The sequence below is a fragment of the Gossypium hirsutum genome, chromosome A07 (genome assembly GCF_007990345.1).
Source record: "Gossypium hirsutum isolate 1008001.06 chromosome A07, Gossypium_hirsutum_v2.1, whole genome shotgun sequence".
NCBI classification, from domain to species: Eukaryota; Viridiplantae; Streptophyta; class Magnoliopsida; order Malvales; family Malvaceae; genus Gossypium; species Gossypium hirsutum.
The window spans coordinates 94,760,583-94,784,882 of record NC_053430.1 but is presented as its reverse complement, the minus strand read 5'-3'; the positions used below and the strand labels follow the sequence as shown (position 1 = coordinate 94,784,882).

Below are 24,300 nucleotides of genomic sequence, written 5' to 3'. Positions count from 1 at the left end.
TTCTTGTTCAAACTGATATTTAATCTGATGTCCAGGCACGAGTCGAAACAATATAGTGAAGAAAGGTAGAAAAGTAAAGAGAGTAAAAAGAGAGATAAACACATAAAGTTTAAAAACGTAGTTCGAAAACAATCCTACTATGTGGAGTCTCACTCAGTGAATGATTTATTTAATAATTGATCCAGTAACTTATAGGTTAAAGCTTAATCTGTAACGACTCGATTTTTAGTGGTACTAGAAAATGCGGTTTCGGAACCTCATTCCATAAAAAGAATCTGTAAATATTAAATATGAATAATTACAAAGCTTATATAAAAATATATTAAATATTGGTATAGTAATTTTGTTGAATTAATAGTTAATTATGGCCTAAGGATTAAATCGTAAAGTCCAATTACTATAAATTTTTAATTGATCAAAGACTTGAGGCCTTAAATAGAAATTAAATAAAGGTCTAAAATGGTAATTAAACCATTTTTTAATTATATAATAGTGGATGATGATGAAGGATTCTACTAAGATTGATTAATGTTGTATTAAGTTAATTAAACTATGTTAAAATTAGTTAAGTTAAATTAATTAGGTTTTAATATAATTGTTAAATATGACTCCTATTTTCAGTCAAATCTGAGAAATAATCTTTTAGTTAAACTCTGTTTACTTGTTTCAATCAAATACTGATTAGTTTAGATTATTTTATTATTATTTGACCTATGAATTTAGCCTATAAATAGGCTCTTTTACAACCTTAGAAAAATACACCCATTAAAGATTAGAACTCATAACACATTTAGAGAATTTTGTGTTTACGTTTTGTGGGTTCTTTGTTTTCGGGTTTTCGAAGTTTAGTTTTTATCTCCATCTTTTGTACTCTTCGTTCTTTTACCATTATAGTAAAATTATCTTTGCCTGTGGTTTTTTATCCTCTTTGGAGGGGTTTTTCCACGTTAAATTTGTATGTTCAATTTCTCAATTTATTCTGTTATTTTCTTGTTCGTTGCTTAATCGGGTCGAAATCCTAACAAATGGTATCAGAGCTAGTTTAATTTTCATAAATCAGCCCGTTCAGAGATGGCAACAATAAGGTTTGAAATTGAGAAGTTCGATGGTGAGACAAATTTCAATCTGTGGCAAGTTGGGATGATGGCAATTCTAGTTCAATCAGGCTTAAAAAAGGTTGTTACCGGGAAAAATCCTGAGAATCTAAATAAAATAGAATGGGAAGAGCTTGATAAAAAGGCTTTGTCTGCAATCCAGTTGTGCCTCGCGAATACGGTATTACAGGAGGTATTGATGGAGAAGACCTCATCCGCCTTGTGGAAAAGGTTAGAAACTCTTTATGCGACTAAGTCTCTAGCTAATCGTTTAGTGTTGAAACAACGTCTATTTACGTTTCGCATGAACGGATGTGAGCTTCTTAGAAATCACATCGATCAATTTATTACTCTTTTAAATGATTTAAAGAATGTTGAGGTTCATATTGACGATGAAGATCAGGCTATGCTATTATTGTGCTTTTTACCCCTTTCATACAAGTCTTGTAGGGAGACCCTGATTTATGGCAGAGACAAACTCTCGTTCAAAGATGTGAAGAGTCATTTGTTGAGTAGAGACAAACTCGACAATGAGTTTCATTTGGATAGCAAGACAAATAGGCAAGCTTCCGTTTTGGTAGCATCAAAGTAACGAGATAAAATGTGTCGCTATTGTAAAAAGTTAGGTCACGTCAAAGCAAATTGTTATAAACTGCGAAATAAAAAAGCTGCTGAGAGTAACGAGGAAGATGTAGCTGGTGCTAATTTGGCCGATGAAAATGGTGATGATTTCTTGTTAGTGTCAACAAGCGATAACACCAAGCTCACGTCCGAGTGGATCCTAGATTCAGGATGTTCTTTCCACATGTGTCCCAATAGAGAATGGTTCTCCACATATAGTTCGATTGAAGGTGGAGTTGTGCGCATGGGAAACGATTCATCTAGTAAAGTAATTGGTATTGGTACTGTTAAAATTAAGATGCACGAGGGGATGATTAGGACACTCTCAGATGTCAGGTATGTACCTGATTTACGAAAGAATCTCATCTCCTTAAGTATTTTAGACTTGAAAGGATGCAAAATCAACATCGAGTTGAGCGGCATTAAAGTATCTCGTGGAGCTCTCATTTTGTTAAAAGGTAAAAGAACCGGCAGTCTTTATATTTTGGAAGGTTATACAGTGACCGGTGAAATAGGATGTCCCTCGTCCGTTACGGAGTTGAAGTCAACTTGTTTGGAGCGAAGGCAACTTGGTCATAGGAGGGAAAAAGGTATGACTGTTTCGTTGAAAAGAGGTTCTCTTTTGGATGCAGGTTTTGAAAAGTTAGGGCACTGTGTTCATGAAAATCAGACCCGGGTTAGTTTTGGTTTGGCAGTGTACAAGTCGAAGGCTAGAAGTCTTCCAGTTTCTAAGCACAAATTCGATTCAGTTAATTCCTTGCATAGTTCAAGATAGACTCGTGGCGGGCTTTGGCAAAGATGGCGTTGTGAAAATATGAGTCAAGGTGGAGATTTGTTAAATATGACTCCTATTTTCAGTCAAATTAGAGAAATAATCTTTCAGTTAAACTCTGTTTACTTGTTTTAATCAAATACTGATTAGTTTAGATTATTTTATTATTATTTGACCTATGAATTTAGCCTATAAATAGGCTCTTTTACAACCTTAGAAAAATACACCCATTAGAGATTAGAACTCATAACACATTTAGAGAATTTTGTGTTTACGTTTTGTGGGTTCTTTGTTTTCAGGTTTTCGGGGTTTAGTTTTTATCTCCATCTTTTGTACTCTTCGTTTTTTTTCCTTTATAGTAAAATTATCTTTGCCCGTGATTTTTTATCCTCTTTGGAGGGGTTTTTCCACGTTAAGTTTGTATGTTCAATTTCTCAATTTATTCCACTATTTTCTTGTTCGTTGCTTAATCGGGTCGAAATCCTAACAATAACTATAAATATGTTAAATTAGTGGAAAGATGTCATCTTCATCTTTCACCATTCTCCATTGTCGTAACTCGAAAACCAAGGAAAATGTTGAAACATTAGGCCAGTAGGTAATTTCATGTTTTTTTTTATAATTTTTATAGATTTGAGTTTGAGGTCATGAGAGCTTGATTTAGCTAGCTTATATACCAATTTGTAGAACTGTTAAAGTTTTAAAAAGTTTTAATTGTTGATTTCTTGAAGAATTAGGCTCGAAATTGATAGATTTTAAGCTAAGAATAAGAAAAGGACTAGATTTTAAGTTATTTTAACTTGTTTGTCAACTCTGTTGCATTAGGGACCAAATTGAATAAATATAAAATTAATACTTTTGGGGCTTTTAACTCAATACTTTATAATTTGATCCAACCTATTTTTTTGTATTTTTCAATATAAACTTATCAATATATTTCTAATTAAATTAGAATCATGACAATTTTACGGTAAAAAAATCTATGAAAAAATATATTTACTGTATCCATATTCAATTATTCACTATGATAAAATAATATATTTCTATTTTCGAATTTTATTTAATTCGAAAAATTCATTTCAATGTCTTTAATATTAGTCGTATATTCTAGTAGGACATGGTCTTTAATAATTAAAGATATTCTTTAGTTTAAATTTTATTATAAAAATATAGATTACTAACTTTTGCATTTTAATATTTAATTAATGGTAAATTTAAACTTGCAAGCCAATGAAAAACAAACATGCACAAAAAAGGGAAAAAATGGTAAAGAATGGATGTACCACCATATCTCCTGTACTATACTTTGGATTACATTTTAGTTCCTTTATTGAAAAAAAACCAAATTAACCCCATATATTGGATGGGTGAGCAAAATAGTCCATCCGTTAAAATTTGGGGTATATATATATAATGTATAATAATAAATTTAGCCCTTAACCTTTACACAATTATTTAATTTGACCTCTACGTTTTTATTGGAAACAAATTAGAAATTTTTTAAACTAATAAGGTTAAAAGGGTTAAAAAGGCTTTAATAACAAATTTAAAAAAAAACAATTAAACCCTTTTAGAATTAAAAATTTATTAAAAAAATCATAAAATTTATAAAGAAAATTTATTAAAAAAAGTTATAAGAAATTTAAATTTATAAATTTTTTTATTAAAAAAATAACAATACCAAGCCGTTAAAAGAATACATGTCAAATTTGTTAGCCTTATAAATCTCAAACTTTTCTAGTTTACTTCCAATAAAGGGGTCAAATTGAATAAATGTGTAAAAGTTGAGGGCTACTTTTGTTATTATACTTTTTATATAAAAACCCAAACAAACATTTGATGGTACACTTGTAACGAAGGGACGATTTTATTCACTCATCTAACATATAGGAATTAATTTATCATTTTTTCAATAGAAGAACTAAAATGGCTTTTGTGTTACAATGTTATTTCAACCCAAATAAAATGTTTAATCAATACATTTACAGTAAAAGATGTTTCTTTTATTTGCTCTGTTAAAATGCTAGAAATGTTGCAGTGACTAAGCTTTTTAAAAAATTGAACATCTTAGATCCTCCATACAAAGACATGTTAATTATTCATCCATTGTCATAAGTGTAGGGATTTGACCATTATCGGAGAAGTCGATCTTGTTCAACCTCAAACAACACAAAACTTGCTCTGGCAATTCTTCTTGTTTTTGTGCCTGCTGATCATCATCATATGTCAAACAACAATGGATTTAGACTACAAAACAAGATCAGATTATTATTATTTTGTTACCTGGATGGTTAAACCGAGATCAAGTGTTCCGTTCTTCAAACGATCTCGAAACGATTCAAGTCCCTTCCTTGATATGAAACTGAAGCGATGTATGTCTAAATCAATCTCGAAATAATTCGAGCCCTACAATCATAAACACAATCAACAACCTTCTACCTCATTTATGGTGTCACGATTCAGATACAAGTATCGAATATACCGATATATATATATCTAATACATGTAGGGATGTCGCGACGTCTCTTCTTTTGTGTTGCAACTTCACTTACTGTTTCAGCACGAAATCTCTAATCACTTTTGAAGATTCATGAATGTGTTCATGGACACGAATTGAACCAGCATATATCCTATTAATGCATTCTAAATATCAATATTGTGTTTATTCTAGATTTTAGATATTTTGGTGATTTTGGTGTTGGACTAGTTAAGGTATTTCGTGCAATGAATAAAATAGTTTAAATTGCTTCGGATTTGGCGACTAAATCAAGTGTGGGGTGTGATATTTAGTGGCATCCTTTCATGGCAAGTATAATTGTGAGAAGAGTAAGAACGTAGTACCGTCAAGACAAAGGATGACACGTCCTTTAAAACATACCGTAGAGTCACGATTGCTTTCGTAAACATGCTTAGAACCGAAACGTGCTTCAAAAACGTTTTACAAACCCTTTTAATTAGGTTTATTTCTATTGGGCCCTTATAAATGCTTTAAAATTTTGTTTGTGTCGAAATGAAATGTATGATTGAATTGGATTCATGCACTTGGATTCAGCGACCGAATTAGGTGCGTGGTGTCACACGAGTATCAAGTATTTCAAGGAAAATGGAGTGTAGAAGACGAAATACCTTAAAAAATTTGTGTTGAGGGCGAGAGAGAACTGGTTTTTCATTATAAGCATTGACAAGTTTCTTTTCCGTAGAATTCAAATTGAGATCATCAGGATTAACCAACCCGGCCATGATCTTCAACCTTTCTCTGAAAAGAACGTTGGAATCTTTCGTAAACCCTTTCACTTTCTCCACTTCATCATCAATAAATTTCTGAACCATATTCAAAAACTTCTTAGAAGATGATACCCTCGTGTCTTTATCAATATTACATAAATTCGATAAAGTTACCTTAATGTTTTCCAAACATTGAGGAGAGATGTTATTGTCGAAATCCTCGGAAACTTTGAAGTAAAGAACAAGGCTCATTCCTTCACCGTCGCCATCGCCGAGGAACATTGCAGCGGGATAAGTCGGCAACTGCAAAAGCATACATAATAAGTGCGATATTGATATAAGAAAGCAGGATAAAATGGAGTCAAACCCATTCCAAAACATACTTGAATGTTTACAATTAGAAGAGGAGGGATTTTCCCATTTGGTTTGAAATGAGGAAGCTCTACATGTTGAGCAATGTGATTTATCTTTCTTGGGCATATGAATAAATCAACACCTATGGGAGTATATGGGGAGAAATCGGATGCAGGACACTTCCTTTTATCTCTGTATGCCAAATAAATCATAAGCATATCAGAAAAAATGAAGAACCCAAGCAACATAGATAAGAGTCATCGTACTTAAAATAGGTCTCGCCACGAAGTTGAAACTTTGAAGATGGAATCTGAGACCAACAGCCTCTATTTGCTTTCTCATCCTTGCTGCATGGAATTGCATATCCTGCTCTTGGACGATATAAAAATTGTTTCGATGAATCTGCATATGCAGATGTGAGTATTAGATACAGATGAGTATGTTGAAACATGAAAAGAACTTACATTCTTCTGCATCACATGAAGTCCTCTTAACAGAAAGCCGATAAACGGTAGATTTTCGTCTTTGAGATTGGGAAGCCATATGAGTTGCCAAAATCTTCTCATTGAAATTGATAGAAGGAAGCATTTTACAAAAGCCAGATCGCCTTTCATCTTTCACACTTTTAAAGCTTCCATGAGAACAATCCAATAGCTTCTTCTTCTTCCAGTCATCGGCCTCCTTTCCAAAGCGCGAAAGCTCATGACCATGGCTACTCATGGTTGAAAACCGAGCGTTGGATTCTCTCGTTTCTTCTTTGCTCAATCTACCACCGTCAATTTTCAGGTAACTTTCATGGTATTGTTCGTATTTGCACTTGCCTTCCACGAAGCATGATGAAGCTCCGTATTGAAGTACTTGAGCGCTTGATATATTCCCAATTGCAGTGCCCATTGTTGGAAAACCATCTAAAATAAAAAGGTTACCTCATAGTCATATATTCCCTATGCTACTCAAACATATAGAGAGGTGAAATCTGCTTGTTACCTCCATAAACACTGATGAATTCCTCATCTGATTCCGATTCCATAATACTAACTGAATCAAACCAAGTATCCTCATGGCAAGATACTGCAAAGTACCATACTTCTTTTCGTCAATCATCTTTTCCAAATACGATGTTTGAATCAAATTTCATTTTTATCAACTTAAAAGTTTATTTTTGTTCATGTATTAAGCTAAATAAATTAACTGAGCACTAGTAAAGCTTCTCCAGTTTGTTTATGTTGATGAACAATCTTATTTAATAAATCAGTTAAAATTTATTTATTGTTCTATTAGTTTATATATAATTTTAAACTTTAATGACCACAAACTAGACACAAACAAACTTAAAAATAAGCAAATGAACATATTAAAGATTCGTTCCATTCAATTTGATTCATTTACAACCCTAATGATAGTGTTCAAATTGGCCCATAATTCAAGTATCATAGTAAGTGAATTCAACTTGCTTGTTAGCTTGAGTCCTTTCTATAATAATTGGTGGAACTATTTTTTTAAAATCAAACTCGAATAGCATGCATATGAACTCTTAATATAAATAGAAGTTAGGTACCTTTGGCATCCATTTGGCTAAGATGCCATTGCAATTGGGTTAAATGGAATGTAGAGTTGGAAACCTCAGATCTTCTACAAGTAGTGGTTGCACCCTTCTCGAAATCCATACGAACATATTCGCTAACAGCTATATCTGTTACACAACCATTGCTTTTCCTTTTCTTGCTTCCATCGGAGACCGAACCGGAAAGCTTCCCAAGACATTTCTTTGACCATGGGCGGTTTCTTTTTTGTGTCGTAATTCTTTTATCCGATGTTGATACGCAACTCCCCATTAAAACAGCTTTATTGCACAACACTGTTAACACCAAATTATTGTCTTAATTTTTGAAAAAAATTAATTAAAGCAATGTGAAATGAATAATATAAGAAAAAACGGAAAACATAACGAAGAAAAAAACAGAGAAAAACCGAGAAAAGTAAACAAAAATGGATCAAAATAAAATAAAAAAATAGGATACCTTTAGAACAAATAAACCCCTAGAAAAGACCCCAGCCTTTTATTAGCAATTTCTAAGAGTATGTAGACGAGAAGGAAACAAAAGATAAAAGCAAGAATATGTCAAAGCATCAAGATTGGGTCATATAGGAGTACATTCGTAAATCATAAGCAGTAAAGCTGCAATTCTTTAAACAAAAAAAAAATCTTTGGTGGGGGAGTGGGCGTTTCAGATAAGTAAAAGTGAGAGGAGAGAATTTAAAGGCTAAAACCAATTAACGGATTTTTTTCCTCCTAGAATTTAGCTTTCATCTTGCAAAATTTCTTTATTGGGTGGGTGGTTTACTATTTTTGGAACAAAGATTTAGAGCTTTCTGTCTTGTCTGAAGGTGCCACCTTAGTTTTTCCGGTGGAGCATTTGTTGTTCGGTTGAATACTCCGATTTCGTTGGATCATGATTAGGTAATAATAATTTATAATATTTGATTTCTTTATTTTTAAGGAGTAAATGTAAAAGTCGTTAGTTTTTTTATTGTTTTTGTTTTGCCGACCGTATTAGTTTTCGGGTTAGTTATAGATTACTTTTTTTTTCTCTATCTTCTCTTTTTTTTTTTCATTCACAATGTTTTCTCTCTTTTTAATTTACAGAGATTTATTTTATAAGTATCATTATTATCTTTAAAAATTATGATAGGCAGATGATGATACTTATTATTATTGAAACATCACCGACTATTAGTAATTTCTTTTAGAAAGTGAGTGGCTCTTTATTGGCTTTTTAATTTGTTTATATTTTAAAAGTATTTCAGAATAATAAATGATTTCATGAATCGGTTTGGACCCATGTTACCGTAAGTTTTATATTTTTTTTGTTTTTTTTCATTGTTTAATAAGTCTCATTTTTAGAAGTTTTTGTCTACTATTGTAATACATTTTTTTGTCTTGCTTTTACGAGTGATTTTAATGCTAGTTTTGTCGCCGTCCTTTCTAGTTTGGTAGATGTTCAATTCCTTTTCCAATTTATGCCTACCGCTTTGGACCATCAAGAGTTGATTTCCTTATTGTAATCACTCTAAATATATTGTGTTTGAATTGAAATAGAGTCAATTGTCAACGCATTATAATATTCTATTTATACTAAGGCTGAAGCTATTATTGTATTGATGGAGTTTGTCCTTTACTGCTTGTAACAGGTGTTTATTATTTATTAATATTTTTATTTTATTTGCATTAATATCAAATGTATATAAATATTATAGCCTTAATGGTTCAAAGTACAAATCACTCAACTATGCTTAAGTTTGTTTTTTTTTTTTGTTGGTAATCAATTTTTAGCACTTTTACAATAGTCACCCACCAAATTGGGTTTTTTTGTTTTCCTTTTCTGTTAAGTGTGAGATGATGGTTTAAAAATTGATATAATAATAAATTTGACCCTCAATTTTTATATATTATATCAATTTAGTCATATTTTAAAAAAAATCAACCCTCAACATTTAATATTATCTCAATTGGGTTAAATTCTAAAAAATTCAAACATATAAAAATACATAAAAATAAAAAAAATACATTGTATTTTATATAAAATAATAAGTTCATCTAATAATAAAAAACACATATATCAAATAAAAAATTGCTCAAGCTTTATACTAGTATACTTTTTTATGTGTAGCCATGGCTTCTCACCTCCTCTCATCCGGCTATTCCCTCTGCATCTACGTTCGTATATGGAGGCCATGCCAATGGCAATAGACTTATTTGGGATATGGTTTTAGTCTAAAGTTTGAGTAATTTTTTTATTTGGGAAGTGTATTTTTTATTAGATTTACTTATTATTTTAAATAAAATACAAAGTAAAATATTTCTTACTTTTTATATAATTTTAATGAAATAATATTTGATGTATCATCAATACATTAGTCTCATGCATCATTAATGATTAATAACATAACACATCATCATTAAATTAAACAAAAATTATAGAGGACTTGTAAATAAATACTAATAAATTCTTTTATTTCCTGAGGTATCTACTTAAGCAAGCCGAGTGGCCAATCCTCTGCGTTCTTTGAGAACATTAAAGGGATAAATACTAACAACGAGTTTTAAAGTTGCTCTAAACTAAAAGTGAAGATCAAACCCTTGACTATTGATTAAATTAGGAGAAACCATTGCCATCTCAACTAACACCTATGGTTAAATACTAATAATTTTATTCAAACATAATTAAACATTAATCAAAACTATTTTAAATAAATATCAATATCTTTTTGAATTAGGATCTAAGGTCTCGGGTTTTGGTATTTATTTATAAGCCCTCCACTATTTTTTGTTTTATTTAATGATGAGGTGTCATGTTATTATTCATCGATGATGCATGAGACTTTATGTATCGACAATGCATCAAATATTCTCACTTTTTTAAATTTATTATATTTGTTGAAAATATTTATGTGTTTTTGTTTTTATTTCTTTTTTTAAAATTTTTAACATTAGGACTAAATTGAGATAATATGTAATATCAATGGTTGATTTTTTTTAAAATTATTATGATTAAATTGACAAAATAAATAAAAGTTGAGGGCTAAATTCAATTTTTGATCTATCAGCTCACCTTCCCATCAAACACTTAATAGCACTGAACCCATGTGATGGCCTGATGGGCAGGGTGTTCACTACCTTAGGTGTGGCCTGGGTTCGAGTCGCACTAATCGTGTTTATTGTTCGGACTTTGCCTTATTCTTATAATTCAAAAAAGAAAAAAAAACACTTAATAGCACTTAATTGAAATATACAAAAAAAAAAGGAAAAAGAAAACCTGATTAATTGGTTCACCATTTTAATAATTTTAAAAATTGGATAATCGAAAAAGAAACTTAAGCATAATTGGATAAACGATAGTATAGTTTACCCAAAAATTTATCAACCCATGTGTATTGAAATGGTTCTAATTACAAGATTAAATTCTAGTTGTAACTTCATTGTCAAATTGCGTAAAATACTTTAACCTACTTAGTTTTGTATATAAGGATTTTATTGTTGTTGTGGGAATATTACAGGGGCTCATAGATAATTGAACCATTTGATCACACATACTAGAAGAGGAGTTAGTCATACTTTATCAATCAATCAAATTCAATTTCAAATTTTATGGAATTGGATGAATTGAAATAAATTCAACCAAATAAATTTATTTAAATTAAGTTAAAATGAATTACCCAACCCTTAGGGATCTACTTGAAAATCAAGAGAAGGATTCACTTCAAACTCTCATAAAATATACACATCAAGGGTGAAGCTAGAAAATTTTTTAGAGGTTGAAATTAAATTGTAATTTTAATGATAGTAAAAATGTGATTTCACCATTTTAACAGTATATATCTTTATAATTTTTAAATGATTAAATCAAACTTTTATCATTTCTAGGGGTCAAAATGAAAATTTACTTTTACTAATTTAAATTTTTAAAAATTTTTAAGAAGGTGAATAAAAAATTTTCTATTTTAAGAGAACCAGGTCCTTCCAACCCCTAACTAATAGCAATTTAACAAAAGAATACTTCTTATCAAAGGGTTAAAGTGGGTGGTCAAGGTGCCTATTTAGGGCATTTTACATAAAAGTTAATACATTGGTATATAAAGTATAAATTTTAAATACATTTTAATTAATTATTTATAAAGTAATGATACATAAAATATTTTAAAAATTTAAATATAATAATAAATTATATTTAAATAGATTAATATAATGATACATGAAATATTTAAATATATTATTATATTAAATATAAATTAATCTAATTTTTATATACCTTTTATATAATTAATATAAATAATAGTATTTTAAGCATTTTTTGTGTTTGGGTGGGGAATCACTTTTTTACCGCAATTTTGACTCAAAAAATCGGGTATTCTTCATTGCTTCTGTAGTGGAAAAATACTTTTAAACCCTTAAAGGCGATGAAGAATGGGACATAAGTTATATTGTATTACTAGTGTGCATACTCATACGATGTAGTGATGAAACCAAGGGGGTTGACAAAGGCCCCGACCCCCCTTAAAATAAAATTTTTTCATTTAGGTCCCTTTATAATTTATAAAATTTTAAATTAATAATGGTAAAATTATACTTTTGCCACCCAAAAATGATAAAAATCATTTAAAAATTATAAAAATATAATCTATTAAAATGGCGAAATTACATTTTTATTATTGTAAAATTATACAATTTAATTTTGATCTTTTCAAAAAGAATTTCTAACTTCGTCCTTAATAGGATCTACAATAAATGAAGGATTTTGTATTCAAAACACGAATATACCATTTATTAATGTAGAAAATACATGATGATAGCAAAAATTACATGGCAATAGTTAAAAAAATAGTTGATTTTTAAATAATGTTATAAAACTCGATTGACAATTATGAATGGCGAGATTCGAACATTAATCTGTTAGGACTTCAATCTTTGTTATTTATGTTAACTTATTTATCTTTTAACAAAAAAGGTATAATGACTTATTTGATCTTTCAATTTTATAAAAAAAAAGTCATTTTAGTTTTTCATTTATTTTTTTGTTTCTTTTAGTTATTGAACTTACATTATTATCAAATCACTCAAAATAGATAGAAAAATTAATTTTTATTAATTTTACTGACGTTGGTATTTACGTGTATGTCACATAAGTAATTAATTAATTTTAAAAATAAAATATATTAAAAATATTTTTAAAATAATTATATAATTTTTTAAAATTTTAAAATTTTAAAAATTTAAAAATATAATTAATTGATGATGTGGGGTCCACATAAATGACACATCAACTAAAAGAACAGATGTTAATTTTTATCCATTCTGGGATGTTTTGAAGGTAAGTTTAAAAAATTAAATAAAAAATTAAATTTTTTTTTTTAAATTAGAGGGATAAAATGCAAATAGAATATAATAAGGTATTATTACCGAACTCCCATCTAAATAGATTTGATTGATACCAATCCAAAGTTCCGATCCGAATATTTTAATGCCCCCTCGAAAACATCCCCTGAAAGTACAGAAAAGGACAAAGAAAATGGGACACATCACGGTCATTCTGTCAATTCCAAAGGGCAAATTTGGCAAACCATCTCCCCCACGAATCAATAAAACTTCCCTCCCCTCGAAAAAAAAAATAAGAAAAAGAAAAGCTTATAATTTTAACTGCTAAGAATAATCAATTAGAAATCCCTCTCTTATTCGTTCTCTTTCGCTCTTCACCGTTCGGATTCTACAATAAAAGAAACCCTAGCCTAGGCATTTCCGATCAAATCAGGTAATCTTCTACTACTTACTTTTCATGATGTTTTAACGGCTAATTTAATTGATTTTGATTTTCTTTCTCTTTTTTTTTTCTGGTTTAAGGGGAGTAATGGATGGATCGGGCGGAAGAGGAGGAAGTGGAGTGGATAATGTATTACCTAATTACAAGCTTGGAAAAACGCTTGGAATTGGTTCTTTTGGAAAGGTCAAAATTGCTGAGCACATTTTGACTGGTCACAAAGTTGCCATTAAGATTCTTAACCGAAGGAAGATTAAGAATATGGAGATGGAGGAAAAAGGTTTGATTCAATTTAGTTTTTTGGTTTTTAATGATTGAAATCTTTTGGGTTTTGTTTAGTTTTTGAAGTAGAAAAGATAGGAATATTGTTAATTTGAATAAAGATTCCTTTTTCTTATTTCTAGTTTATCGTTTCTTAATTTATTGCTCACTTGGTTTTTTTTTTTCTGAATGATTTTTATGTTTTTCATATTGAAGAATCGAATTTCTTAAGTTCAGTGTGCTTATTGTTTTTGCTACTTGTGACTTTATTTTCCGAAGAAAAAGATCATTTTTTTGGAAGACCAAATTTCATTATTATTTATTGCTGTTAGGTTGGAAACAATTACTTGAGTAAAATAAAGAGGGAACCTTTAGCATGTTATGTTCCTGAATTTGGGATTGAGTCTTCGGATGATTTTACACAAAAATCAGATTCAAAGCAAGGGCCCTTGCCCATAAGTCGATTCCTGTTTTTGCCTATGGTGCGTGCCTCTTAGAACAGTAAGGGAGTGCCTACCTTTAATTTGAAACTTCAACACTCATAAATAATTTCCTCTTAAATGAAGGTTTACAAATTAGGAAATAAGATGTAAAATCCTAATTTCATGTTCTTGTAAGGAAAACAAAATATGACTGCAAAGTATCCTAATTTATTTAGAGAGTTTTAGTTATATTAATAAGGAAATTCTAGGAAACAATTAGAACTAAATCCAAAAAATCGAAATTAAATAATCCTCTAACAAGAAGATTTCTCGACTTGTCTTACGCGTGACTTCTTGCATATGGTAATCAAATTCTATGGTATTATTTATTGACAGAGGCTTATATTTTGGTGCAGTTAGAAGAGAGATTAAAATTTTGAGATTGTTTATGCATCCTCACATCATTCGACTCTATGAGGTGATAGAGACAGCAACTGACATTTTTGTGGTTATGGAGTATGTGAAGTCTGGAGAACTCTTTGATTATATTGTAGAGAAAGGAAGGTTGCAGGAGGACGAGGCTCGCAACTTTTTCCAGCAGGTTTGTGTTCTTGTGTATTAGTATTTATTTATTTTCTTTTCCTAGGAAACTATTAGTATGAAATCTGTGTTTGGATGCAGATAATTTCAGGGATGGAGTACTGCCACAGAAACATGGTGGTTCATCGAGACCTTAAGCCTGAAAATTTACTTCTGGATTCCAAATGCAATGTGAAGATTGCTGATTTTGGCTTGAGCAACATAATGAGAGATGGTCATTTTCTGAAGACAAGTTGTGGAAGCCCAAACTATGCTGCCCCAGAGGTAGGAGTTTGTGAATCAATGATGAATATCTTACATTTATAATTTTGAAAAGGTGGAATGTGGTCTTCTTTTACTTAATAGAAAATTTTATTATGTTAAGATGATATTACCCAAGAGTAAATGGATCTCCATTGTTATAGGTTATCTCTGGGAAACTGTATGCTGGACCTGAAGTGGATGTATGGAGCTGTGGTGTTATATTGTATGCCCTTCTTTGCGGCACTCTTCCTTTTGATGATGAAAACATTCCCAACCTCTTTAAGAAAATAAAGGTATGTAGCATAAAATTTTCATGTTTTTTGTCTAAGATATCTCTTGGATCACAATAATGGATAGCTCTTTATTTTTTGCTTATGGTATCTGATCTTCACGACGTTGTTTCTCTACCCTGTCAATTATTTCTAAATAACATATTTGATACAGGAGCTTTTTTTTACTATTATGTTATTTTATTATTTTTCTTATTTATTTATTAGTAGTCATATAGATAGATGTTTAGGATTCTAAGTCAGATTTAGGACTAAAACTTTATTTATAACCCTAGTATAACTAAGCTATAAAATAACTTTACAGGCAACATTACCATTTTTCTCTAAATTAACAGTCTTCAGAAATTAGAGGTTTTTATAACCTTATGGCTTTCTAATGTTCCAACTTCTGTCGTTCTTGTATTTTCAGCATTAATTCTCTAGATTTGCTGCTGTTTTCTCCCTAAACTACAGAATATGCTTTCAACCCTGTTTCTTGCTTGAATCCTGAAAGTGCTGATTGCTTGGAATTTGTATTATGTCCTTCAGGGTGGCATATATACTCTTCCAAGCCATTTATCTCCTGGTGCTAGAGATTTAATCCCACGGATGCTTGTAGTTGATCCAATGAAGAGAATGACCATTCCTGAGATTCGCCAGCACCCATGGTTTCAAGCGCATCTTCCAAGATATTTAGCTGTCCCCCCACCAGATTCAATGCAACAAGCAAAAAAGGTTGTTGATATTTTTTTCCTGATTCAACTTAGTTGTAAATTTGCCTATGTACTGCTATATTAAACCCTGAAAAGGATTGGCATGATGTGAAAGTTGACCATTATGGTTGAATAAATATAGCTTGGACTGTATGCCCTAAAATTATGAACTCTTTCCGGCTTTTGAATGTGGTTCTGCTACATTTTGGTTCCAGAGGTTTGTATCCTGGGGAAAACCTTTTGAGCACTTATGCTGTTATGTTAAAATGGGATAATTTTGAATTATCGAGCTCTCCTTGCTTGTTATTTGACTCTGGGAAATAGCTTTGCTCGGATAAGTTGTTTCCTTACTATTATCTATTTCCTAACATCCAATTCTCGGTTACTGCCTCAAGCCTCATTGAAATGCTTTCTGGATCATATAAATAAGTTTTAGCGAGCCATTTGGTGGTGCCCCAAAATTTTTGAATTCTGCCATTAGATATTTTCATACTTTTGTCATGCTCTACTCTCTGATTGAAATGTAATTACAGATTGATGAGGAGATCCTTCAGGAAGTGATTAGGATGGGATTCGACCGGAACCATTTGGTCGAATCTCTTCGGAACAGAATTCAAAATGAGGTTTGAACTTTTCCAACTCCTTGTTTTCATGTTTGTTTAGACTGTTTCTTATTGCATCTGATTATCTTCCAGGGAACTGTTGCTTACTACTTACTATTGGACAATCTGTTCCGGGTCTCCAGTGGCTATCTTGGAGCTGAGTTTCAAGAAACTATGGTGCGTATTTATTTTTTCTTTTTCAATTTATTTCTAATATTTCTTTTCTAAGTCTGCCTCTTTGATTGAATTTTGAAAAACTCATCAATCATTATTTAATAGAGTCCACCGTTGAGACCTATTTCTGTTAATTTAGTTGATTCACATAATCTTTTACTAGTTTTATTTTGCTGACTTCCATATTGGGTGGAATTCTAATTTTTTTTAAAAAAATAATTGTTAGGAATCTGGCTTCAATCGCATCCATCCAAATGAACCTACAGTTCCAGCTGTTGGACACCGCCTTACAGGATATGCTGATTATCAAACAATGGGTTTAAGGGGCCTTGAAAGAAAGTGGGCTCTTGGACTTCAGGTTGAGTTTGTGCTTTTCAAGCGGTTTTCCCAGAGTCTTTTCTGTTTTATTTATAGTTAAATATGTGTAGGCATTCTGAGGTTTATGCTTTTATTTCAAAAATGATTGGCAGTGTGAATGATTTATAATCAGAAAGATAAAATGGTTGATACCTTTACTAGTTGAAAAGATTGGACAATTGGATTATACATTTAGTATGTAGCAGGTGCAGAGTAGTAACATTGTGTTGTTTTTGTTTTTCTAGTCTCGTGCCCACCCTCGTGAAATCATGACAGAAGTTCTCAAAGCCTTTCAAGAACTCAATGTGTATTGGAAGAAAATTGGTCATTACAACATGAAGTGTAGGTGGCTTGCTAGCATTCCTGGCCTTAATGAAGGCTTGGTTAACAATCCCGTGCACAACAGTCACTATGAATTGACCATTATAGAAAATGATGGTGTTTCCAGGGCCCCAAATGTTGTCAAGTTTGAAGTGCAGGTAATGTTGCAATGCTTAGTTGTAGATTATAGAATGCCTTAAATAATAGTGCTAACTTGTGTTTTGGCTGCCATGGATGTTGATAGCTTTATAAAACTCGCGAGGAAAAGTATTTGCTGGATCTTCAGAGGGTTGAGGGGCCACAGTTTCTCTTCTTGGACCTTTGCGCTGCTTTCCTCGCTCAGCTCCGTGTCCTCTAGCATGAGAAGGTTATATTTCCATTGACTTGTCAATGAATCTCCTATGAAGCGTGTGAATAAGAATGAGAATATTCTATGTAAATAACTATTTTTTGGTAGTTTTGACTAAAACCTTTTTTGTTTTATAACCCTAAATTTTAGATGGGTAATTGTGGAGGCTGAAGGCAATGCCTTGATATAATTAGAATTTCCACAATGTTGTATGTAACCAAAGGAGAGTTTTTATGAATTATGATATGATATTTGAGCTGAAAATGAAAAATCATACTAATTTTAAATCGAAAAATATGTATCCTTAAATTTGTCTAGTATCTGAAATTCTTTTTTACCTCGTTAATACTTAAACTTAAACTTGTAATTTGCTATTTAAATTATAATCTTTACCCTAACATCATTACTTTGTGTTAGCGTGACACCAATAGTTAATAGTTAATCTTATAGTAACATGTGAAAGCATATCATAATAACACATATCGAACATATGTTAAAAAATAAAAAAATATTTTAAAAAATATAAATTAATTTTAAAAAGTTTAATTTTTTGGACAAGTTTAAATACCAATTAGGTATTTTTGGATAAATTCATGAGGCAAACTACATATTAACCTTTAAAAATTAACATTGTTAACAAATTGGAGCAATGTGTGCAACGTAATACAAGTTTAAGTATCAATTAAATATAAAAGAAATTTAAGTTCCAACTAAATACTTGTAGACAAATTTAAAAAGTAAACTGCATATTAACCATTTACCATATGAATAGGGTTAGACAATATAATTTAACATATATTCTAACATTTTTTTTATTTAAGCTTAACAGAAATGAAATTTAGATTTATTTTTGACATCTATATTCATTTCAAAATGATTTTGTCCCATTTATTTTGCTTAAATTACAAATGGTATTTTAATTATTCACTTTTTTCTATGTTGGTATTTAACTTTTTTTGTGGTATCTAAATTATACTTCGTTCCTTAAAACGGTACCTAAAATATATTATTTTTCTCAATTAGGTACCTAAACATTTTCTATCACAAATGGTACATAAATTATACCCCATTATCTAAAGTAGCATCTAAACTATACTCTATTACCCAAATTACCAGAACAGTTAAAAATTCTTCTTATCCAATCATTTTATAAAACACGACACTTCTAAATTTAAAAAAATAATTAAAAATTAAATTAAATTAAATTAAAACTTTTCAATCTTCTTACACCCTATTCATCCCCACAATTATTTTTTAATGCAGTTTATTTTAACTGTTAGATTTTTTTTTTTCAGTTCTTTTACCATTTTTTTCTACTCAATTTCTTCTAGTATTTGAGTTTCATGTTTTAGTAGATTTTTTTTTATAATAGAAGTTGACCCAATATTAATTATTTTATGCAAAGTATATAAAAAAATAATAGAAAAAGTTACTTTTAATAAAAACTAATAGATAGGTTTTAAATCGAGGTGAGAAAAGAATCGAATCAAAGTTTAAAAATTGAAAACAAAGTTTGTTGGAATCTAGGTTATGTTTGCCAAAAACAGGGTTTGGATGAATTTTTTGATAGGTTTTGGAATTTTCCATCACTCCAACTCTTAAGTAAAGAACAAAAGAGATTAATATGTTCATAAATATTTTTTTATATTTTTAGTTAAAAATTGCCATGTGTCACAAAATGATTAACTAAGAGTTTTTTTGACGGCCTGAGTAATTTAGGTAATTGAGTATAGTTTAGGTACCACTCTGAATAACAAAGTATAATTTAGGTACTAACTAAAGAAAAAATAGTTTAGATACCACTTTGGGTAATAAAATATAATTTAAGTATCATTTGTAACAAAAAAAAAAAGAGCGCTTAGATATCATTTGTAACAGCCTAATTTTCAGTGGAGTCGAAAATGGTAATTTGAGATCACTAAATCCGAAAAGTAAGATTAAACAAGATAGTAATTTAATATTTATGAGTCAAATAAGAATTTAGAAGAATTTATGAATTGGTGAATTTGGTGAATTAAAAGAATTTATTAGGTCAAACGGGTCAAAAACGAGGTATCGAGACCTCGAATTTGAAAACCAAGCTATAAATATTTTTATAAATATTTATGGAATGTCATTTAGCTATTATTAAATTTTGGTTGAGAAATTTTAACGTTTGAGTAGTCAATTAAATAAAAAGGACTAAACTGTAACAAAAACAAAATTTGCTAAAAGGATTAAATAGCTCAAGTGTTAAAAGAAAGAGGATTTAAAGGGAAATTAAGCCTAAAAGTGAATAGTCTGGACGGCAAGGGCAAGAAAATCAGCAGAAAAATAACGGAGATAAGGGAAAAATTGGAAATTTTACAATTTTAACATATAAAATAAGGACAAAATTGAAAAATCTAGAGATCTCTTCATATTTTCTCAGCCAAAACGCCATATAAGGTCTGGAGAAAGCTGTATTTTCATATTTTTACATCATGTGAGTTTAATTCTTTCTTTTTTTGATAATTTTTATGTTTTTATGATTTTTACAATTAGGTCCACTTATAGAATTCATTAGTTTTTGATATTATGGGTGAAATTGGAAGTTATCCTGGATGGGTAAGGGAATTTTATGATGAATTATTATGAAATTTAAGTTCTAATTTCATATTAAGGTGGTATTATTAAGTGATTTTGATAGAAAATGGTATTTAGGACCTAATTGTGAAAAAGTTGTGAATTGAAGGTTGGTGTTGAAATTATGAATATCCAAGGTTTTGAAATAGTTTAAAATGATAAAATAAAGTGTTGATTGAGAAAAATTAGTTCAATTGATGGGTGAATTGAGCAGGGACTAAATTGTAAAAATTATAAATTTTGGGGTAAAAGTACAATTTCAAAATTTGAAGAGCATAAATTGTGAAATGAAATAGAAATCAAATAAATGCTAATGAGTGAAAATATTTTATATTATAGATCAAGAATCCAAAGTAGAACGAGGAAAAGAAAAAGTTGCGGAATAATCCTTAAATTTTAATATCTTCTACAAATCAGCCGGGTAAGTTCATATGGTTGAATTTAGATGTTTATTTGTGAATGATTGAATGATGTAATGTGTTATTATATATGAATTTGTTGTGGGATTGTGAAAATTTTGTTAATGAAAGAATAAATGTGGAAATGCAAATTAGGAAAAATGCAAGATTGAGTACATTTGTATCGTGACATGTGATGAATTGAAGGATAAGACCATGGTTGTTCCATGGCAAAGTGTGAAATGTAGGTATGGTATCATCCATACTGAGTTGTGAAATGTAGGTATGGTATTATCAAATCCATACTGAGTTAAGAAACGTAGGTATGGCATTTCCCATACCGAGTTGTAAAATGTAGGTATGGTGTTTCAATGAGGAAAACCATACTGAGTTATGAATCGTGGCACTGAACAACGACGTACTCAATTTCGTAAGTCGTTTCCTAATTTGATAATATGTAATACAAGAGAAGTGAACCAAATGAAAGAGATTGAGTAGTTGTTAATGTTGAGCTCAACAATGTGAAGTATTATAACAGTGGTTGTGAATGGCAGAAAACTTTAGTAAATGTTTTGGTATTGTTTGGAAATATTATGTTTGGTAAGCATTACTTTTAAACCTATGAACTTACTAAGCTTCAATAAGCTTACTTGTGTTTGTTTGATATTTTTATGTAGATTGAATTGAAGTGAAGTTGGTAGATCGGATCAACACAACAAGGCACACTATCCAGATCAATTCCGGTAGCTTTTGTTTTATGTTTAAATATTTATATGGCATGTATAGAGTTTAAATGAATTGAAGTAAAGATGTTATAAACTAGTTAACAATATTTTGTACTAAAACAGTTTTTGGTTAGTAGCAGTAGTTTGGCTTTGAAAATTCACCATAAATTATGAAAATTTAATTAGGGGCTGAATAGGATATGAAATTAAATCCTATTGAATCTAGTTTTACATAGAAGAAACGGTGTAAGCAAAAGACTTTCATATCAGGATATATTTGAAGTTTTGTGAGATAAGGTCAGAGTGATTTCGAGATCCCCTGTTCTAACTTGTAAAAATCATTAAAAATTGTAAAAAAATAATTATTGGACATAATTTATATGGTTAGATTCCTTAATGAGTCTATTTTCAGTAGAAACAACCGATAACATTATTTGAATTATGTACAGAGATATAATTAAATTTTAGTGAAGTGTGGTTGGAACTGTCAAGCAGTGAAACAGGGGAGCTTTTAAAGAATAAACTGTACTTATTGGCTAAACCAAAAAATCTGAAAATTTTATGCTAGGAAGATACGTGAGTCTAGTTTTAAGAAAAATTAGCGGATCTTAATTTAAAGTTCCTTAGCTCCAGATATAAATAATTTAGTGAATATGACTCGAGTAGACAGCTTTGATGCGAATATAGGTAAATAATGGAATTTTTGTATAATTGTTCCGTAAACTTCGGTAACATCTTATAACCCTGTTCCGATGACGGATGCGGGTTAGGGGTGTTACAATGTTCATGTTATATTACATGATTGAGTATCAAGGTTGTTAATAATGATCATATGGATTGATTTGCTATGATTGATATTGATTATCGAGATAGTGGACTGAATTGAATAAAATGAAAAGTTGTATGATTTAGCAGGACATGATTTGGAATATAAGAATGGCTTGAAACATGCTATATGATATGAGATATTGTGTGTAGATGATGAATTGAAATGTGATTTTGAAATTGAATGTGAAATTATATATTAATTGGATTGAATTGAAATTAAATGAGATTAATGATTGTTATGTGATAGTACAATGTACAAGGTATGAAAATAAAAAATGTGACCGATTACAGACTATGATAGGTAAATGGAAATGATTACAGGGTATGATAATGCAAATATGAATATTTGATGCCCGTGTGAACTTAGTAAAAGGTTAGGATACGATTGGCATGCCAATAAGGTCTTATGCGCGTTTATACGGGATATTTGATGATATGGAGGTTATGACAGGTTATATCGAGATCCAGAATCTCTTGCAGATCATCGATATTATTTGTCTCTACGGAGACTATGGTGTGGTGAAGGGATGTATTTGTATATGAACATGCATTTGATGCCTACGGGCTTGGCACTTCGGTGCTTTGGTGTGCTGTAGTTTTGTTCATATGAGCTATCTTGGTGTGATGTAGTTCACTTGTGTATCCAAGTCCGTTTTACTATAGTTCTATTAGGCAAAACATTGAAATCAAAACTTGAAATCGGAAAATGAAATTAAATGAATTTTGGTAAACTATTATAATGTATGATTTGAATTGAAATGGTATGAAATTGTGAATTGATAATAGTATATGGAATGATGTGATAATATGAAACTATATGAGTGCATATAAATAATTCACGATAAGGAAGTATATAAAAGATTATGCAATCTGTTTAGAATCGAACCCTAGGAACAATATTAAATATGAATGAGTCAATAAACTCCAGAAAGAGATTCAGATGGTAAGTTAACTGGATAATGGTATTGATTGAACATGAAAATTGAATAGTTTAATGTCAAAGGTATACATGTTTGATAAAGATTGGCACTTAACAAATGGTATGATTTGGTCAATTTTACTGTAACATTGAATGGCATGATATAATAAGTTTAAATGTTAATATAAAATGAGTTAAATGTTAATATAAAATGAGTTGATGTATAAAAATGGTTATATGCATATTTCATATTATATTGATAGCTTTTGGCATGTATGTGTATGTGATATGGCTAAAAATTGAACTTGAATTGATTATATTCATTTGTTTAGCACTTATGTTATATTGACTTAAATCATGGAAGTACTATTTAGCTTTATTGCTCAGCGTATGATTTGTTTATTCTATGCGCAGGTTTAGGTAAATCTCGAAGCCTGAGACATGATTCAGCATTCAGCTAGTGATCCTCGACTCAACAATGTTTGTATAGTCCTTTTTGTTTTGATATTTAGGCTAGTAATGGTTAACTTGATATGGCCGATTGGTATTGTTTATGTTGTGTATTGAGATTGTTGAAGTTGAAATGAAATTGGTATGCATATGTGATATTTAGGTTGGATGTAATGAATTGCTACTAAATGGTCAAATAGTTGGTATGTGGAAAATGTCATTGGTAGCAAATAGGAATGGTGTTTGATGTAATGTATACGTAAAGTGGCGTTAAATGCATAGAAATGAGCATATGATTATGGTGTTTTTACTTACTTGAATGAATGGAAGAATTAGCTTGTATGTTTGGGTAAATTGAATAGGTATCTAATTGGATCTTTTGGAAACAAACGGTCACGTCGTGACATTGGCCTCTTAATACTGCGACGAGATTAAATCAATGAGTTGCGTCGCGAGAAGGAACCTTAGAAGTTACAACGTTAACCTGATATTTTAAAAACTTTACAATTTGGTCCTAATTCGACTTCGAGTTAGTAAAAGAACTTTCGTAAGCTCGTATAAGATACAAAAATTATCTGATAGTTAGCGTCGGAGATTGAAGAAGAAAGTTGTTTGGATTTTGATCCATAGATTTATGACGTTTAAAACTATTTCATGAAAGGAACTAGACTTAGAAGAGAAGGGGA

General features: G+C 30.3%; 2 protein-coding genes across 2 annotated transcripts; one reads left to right on the top strand and one right to left on the bottom strand.

Moving 5' to 3' along the window:
- Positions 1–4,338: 4,338 nt before the first annotated feature.
- LOC121231856 (uncharacterized) lies at positions 4,339–8,532 on the bottom strand. Its single transcript, XM_041116751.1, has 10 exons — positions 8,088–8,532; positions 7,625–7,924; positions 7,054–7,137; positions 6,531–6,974; positions 6,333–6,468; positions 6,096–6,258; positions 5,887–6,015; positions 5,614–5,808; positions 4,771–4,893; positions 4,339–4,693 (listed from the first exon to the last, which is right to left on the bottom strand). Exons 2-10 carry the CDS (start codon positions 7,899–7,901, stop codon positions 4,583–4,585), a joined length of 1,662 nt encoding a protein of 553 aa, XP_040972685.1. The 5' UTR covers positions 7,902–7,924; positions 8,088–8,532; the 3' UTR covers positions 4,339–4,582.
- A 4,682-nt stretch (positions 8,533–13,214) lies between these two features.
- On the top strand, positions 13,215–17,954 carry LOC107955500 (SNF1-related protein kinase catalytic subunit alpha KIN10). The gene is made up of 11 exons (XM_016891289.2): positions 13,215–13,373; positions 13,463–13,659; positions 14,479–14,663; positions 14,744–14,926; positions 15,067–15,198; positions 15,724–15,909; positions 16,421–16,510; positions 16,583–16,666; positions 16,890–17,021; positions 17,266–17,499; positions 17,586–17,954. The coding sequence occupies exons 2-11, from the start codon at positions 13,470–13,472 to the stop codon at positions 17,697–17,699; spliced, it is 1,530 nt and encodes a 509-aa protein (XP_016746778.1). The 5' UTR covers positions 13,215–13,373; positions 13,463–13,469; the 3' UTR covers positions 17,700–17,954.
- Positions 17,955–24,300: the final 6,346 nt, after the last annotated feature.

What these genes read in the sequence shown, in the direction of transcription:
- LOC121231856 (XM_041116751.1), bottom strand. Translation starts at nt 7,901, where the DNA reads ATGGGGAGTTGCGTATCAACATCGGATAAAAGAATTACGACACAAAAA. An exon ending in CTCAACACAAATTTTTTAAG is followed by an intron (nt 4,894 to 5,613) that starts GTATTTCGTCTT and finishes TTATGATTGTAG; the next exon opens with GGCTCGAATTATTTCGAGAT. An exon ending in ATCTCGGTTTAACCATCCAG is followed by an intron (nt 4,694 to 4,770) that starts GTAACAAAATAA and finishes GATGATCAGCAG; the next exon opens with GCACAAAAACAAGAAGAATT.
- LOC107955500 (XM_016891289.2), top strand. Translation starts at nt 13,470, where the DNA reads ATGGATGGATCGGGCGGAAGAGGAGGAAGTGGAGTGGATAATGTATTA. An exon ending in CTCGCAACTTTTTCCAGCAG is followed by an intron (nt 14,664 to 14,743) that starts GTTTGTGTTCTT and finishes GTTTGGATGCAG; the next exon opens with ATAATTTCAGGGATGGAGTA. An exon ending in CAATGCAACAAGCAAAAAAG is followed by an intron (nt 15,910 to 16,420) that starts GTTGTTGATATT and finishes ATGTAATTACAG; the next exon opens with ATTGATGAGGAGATCCTTCA.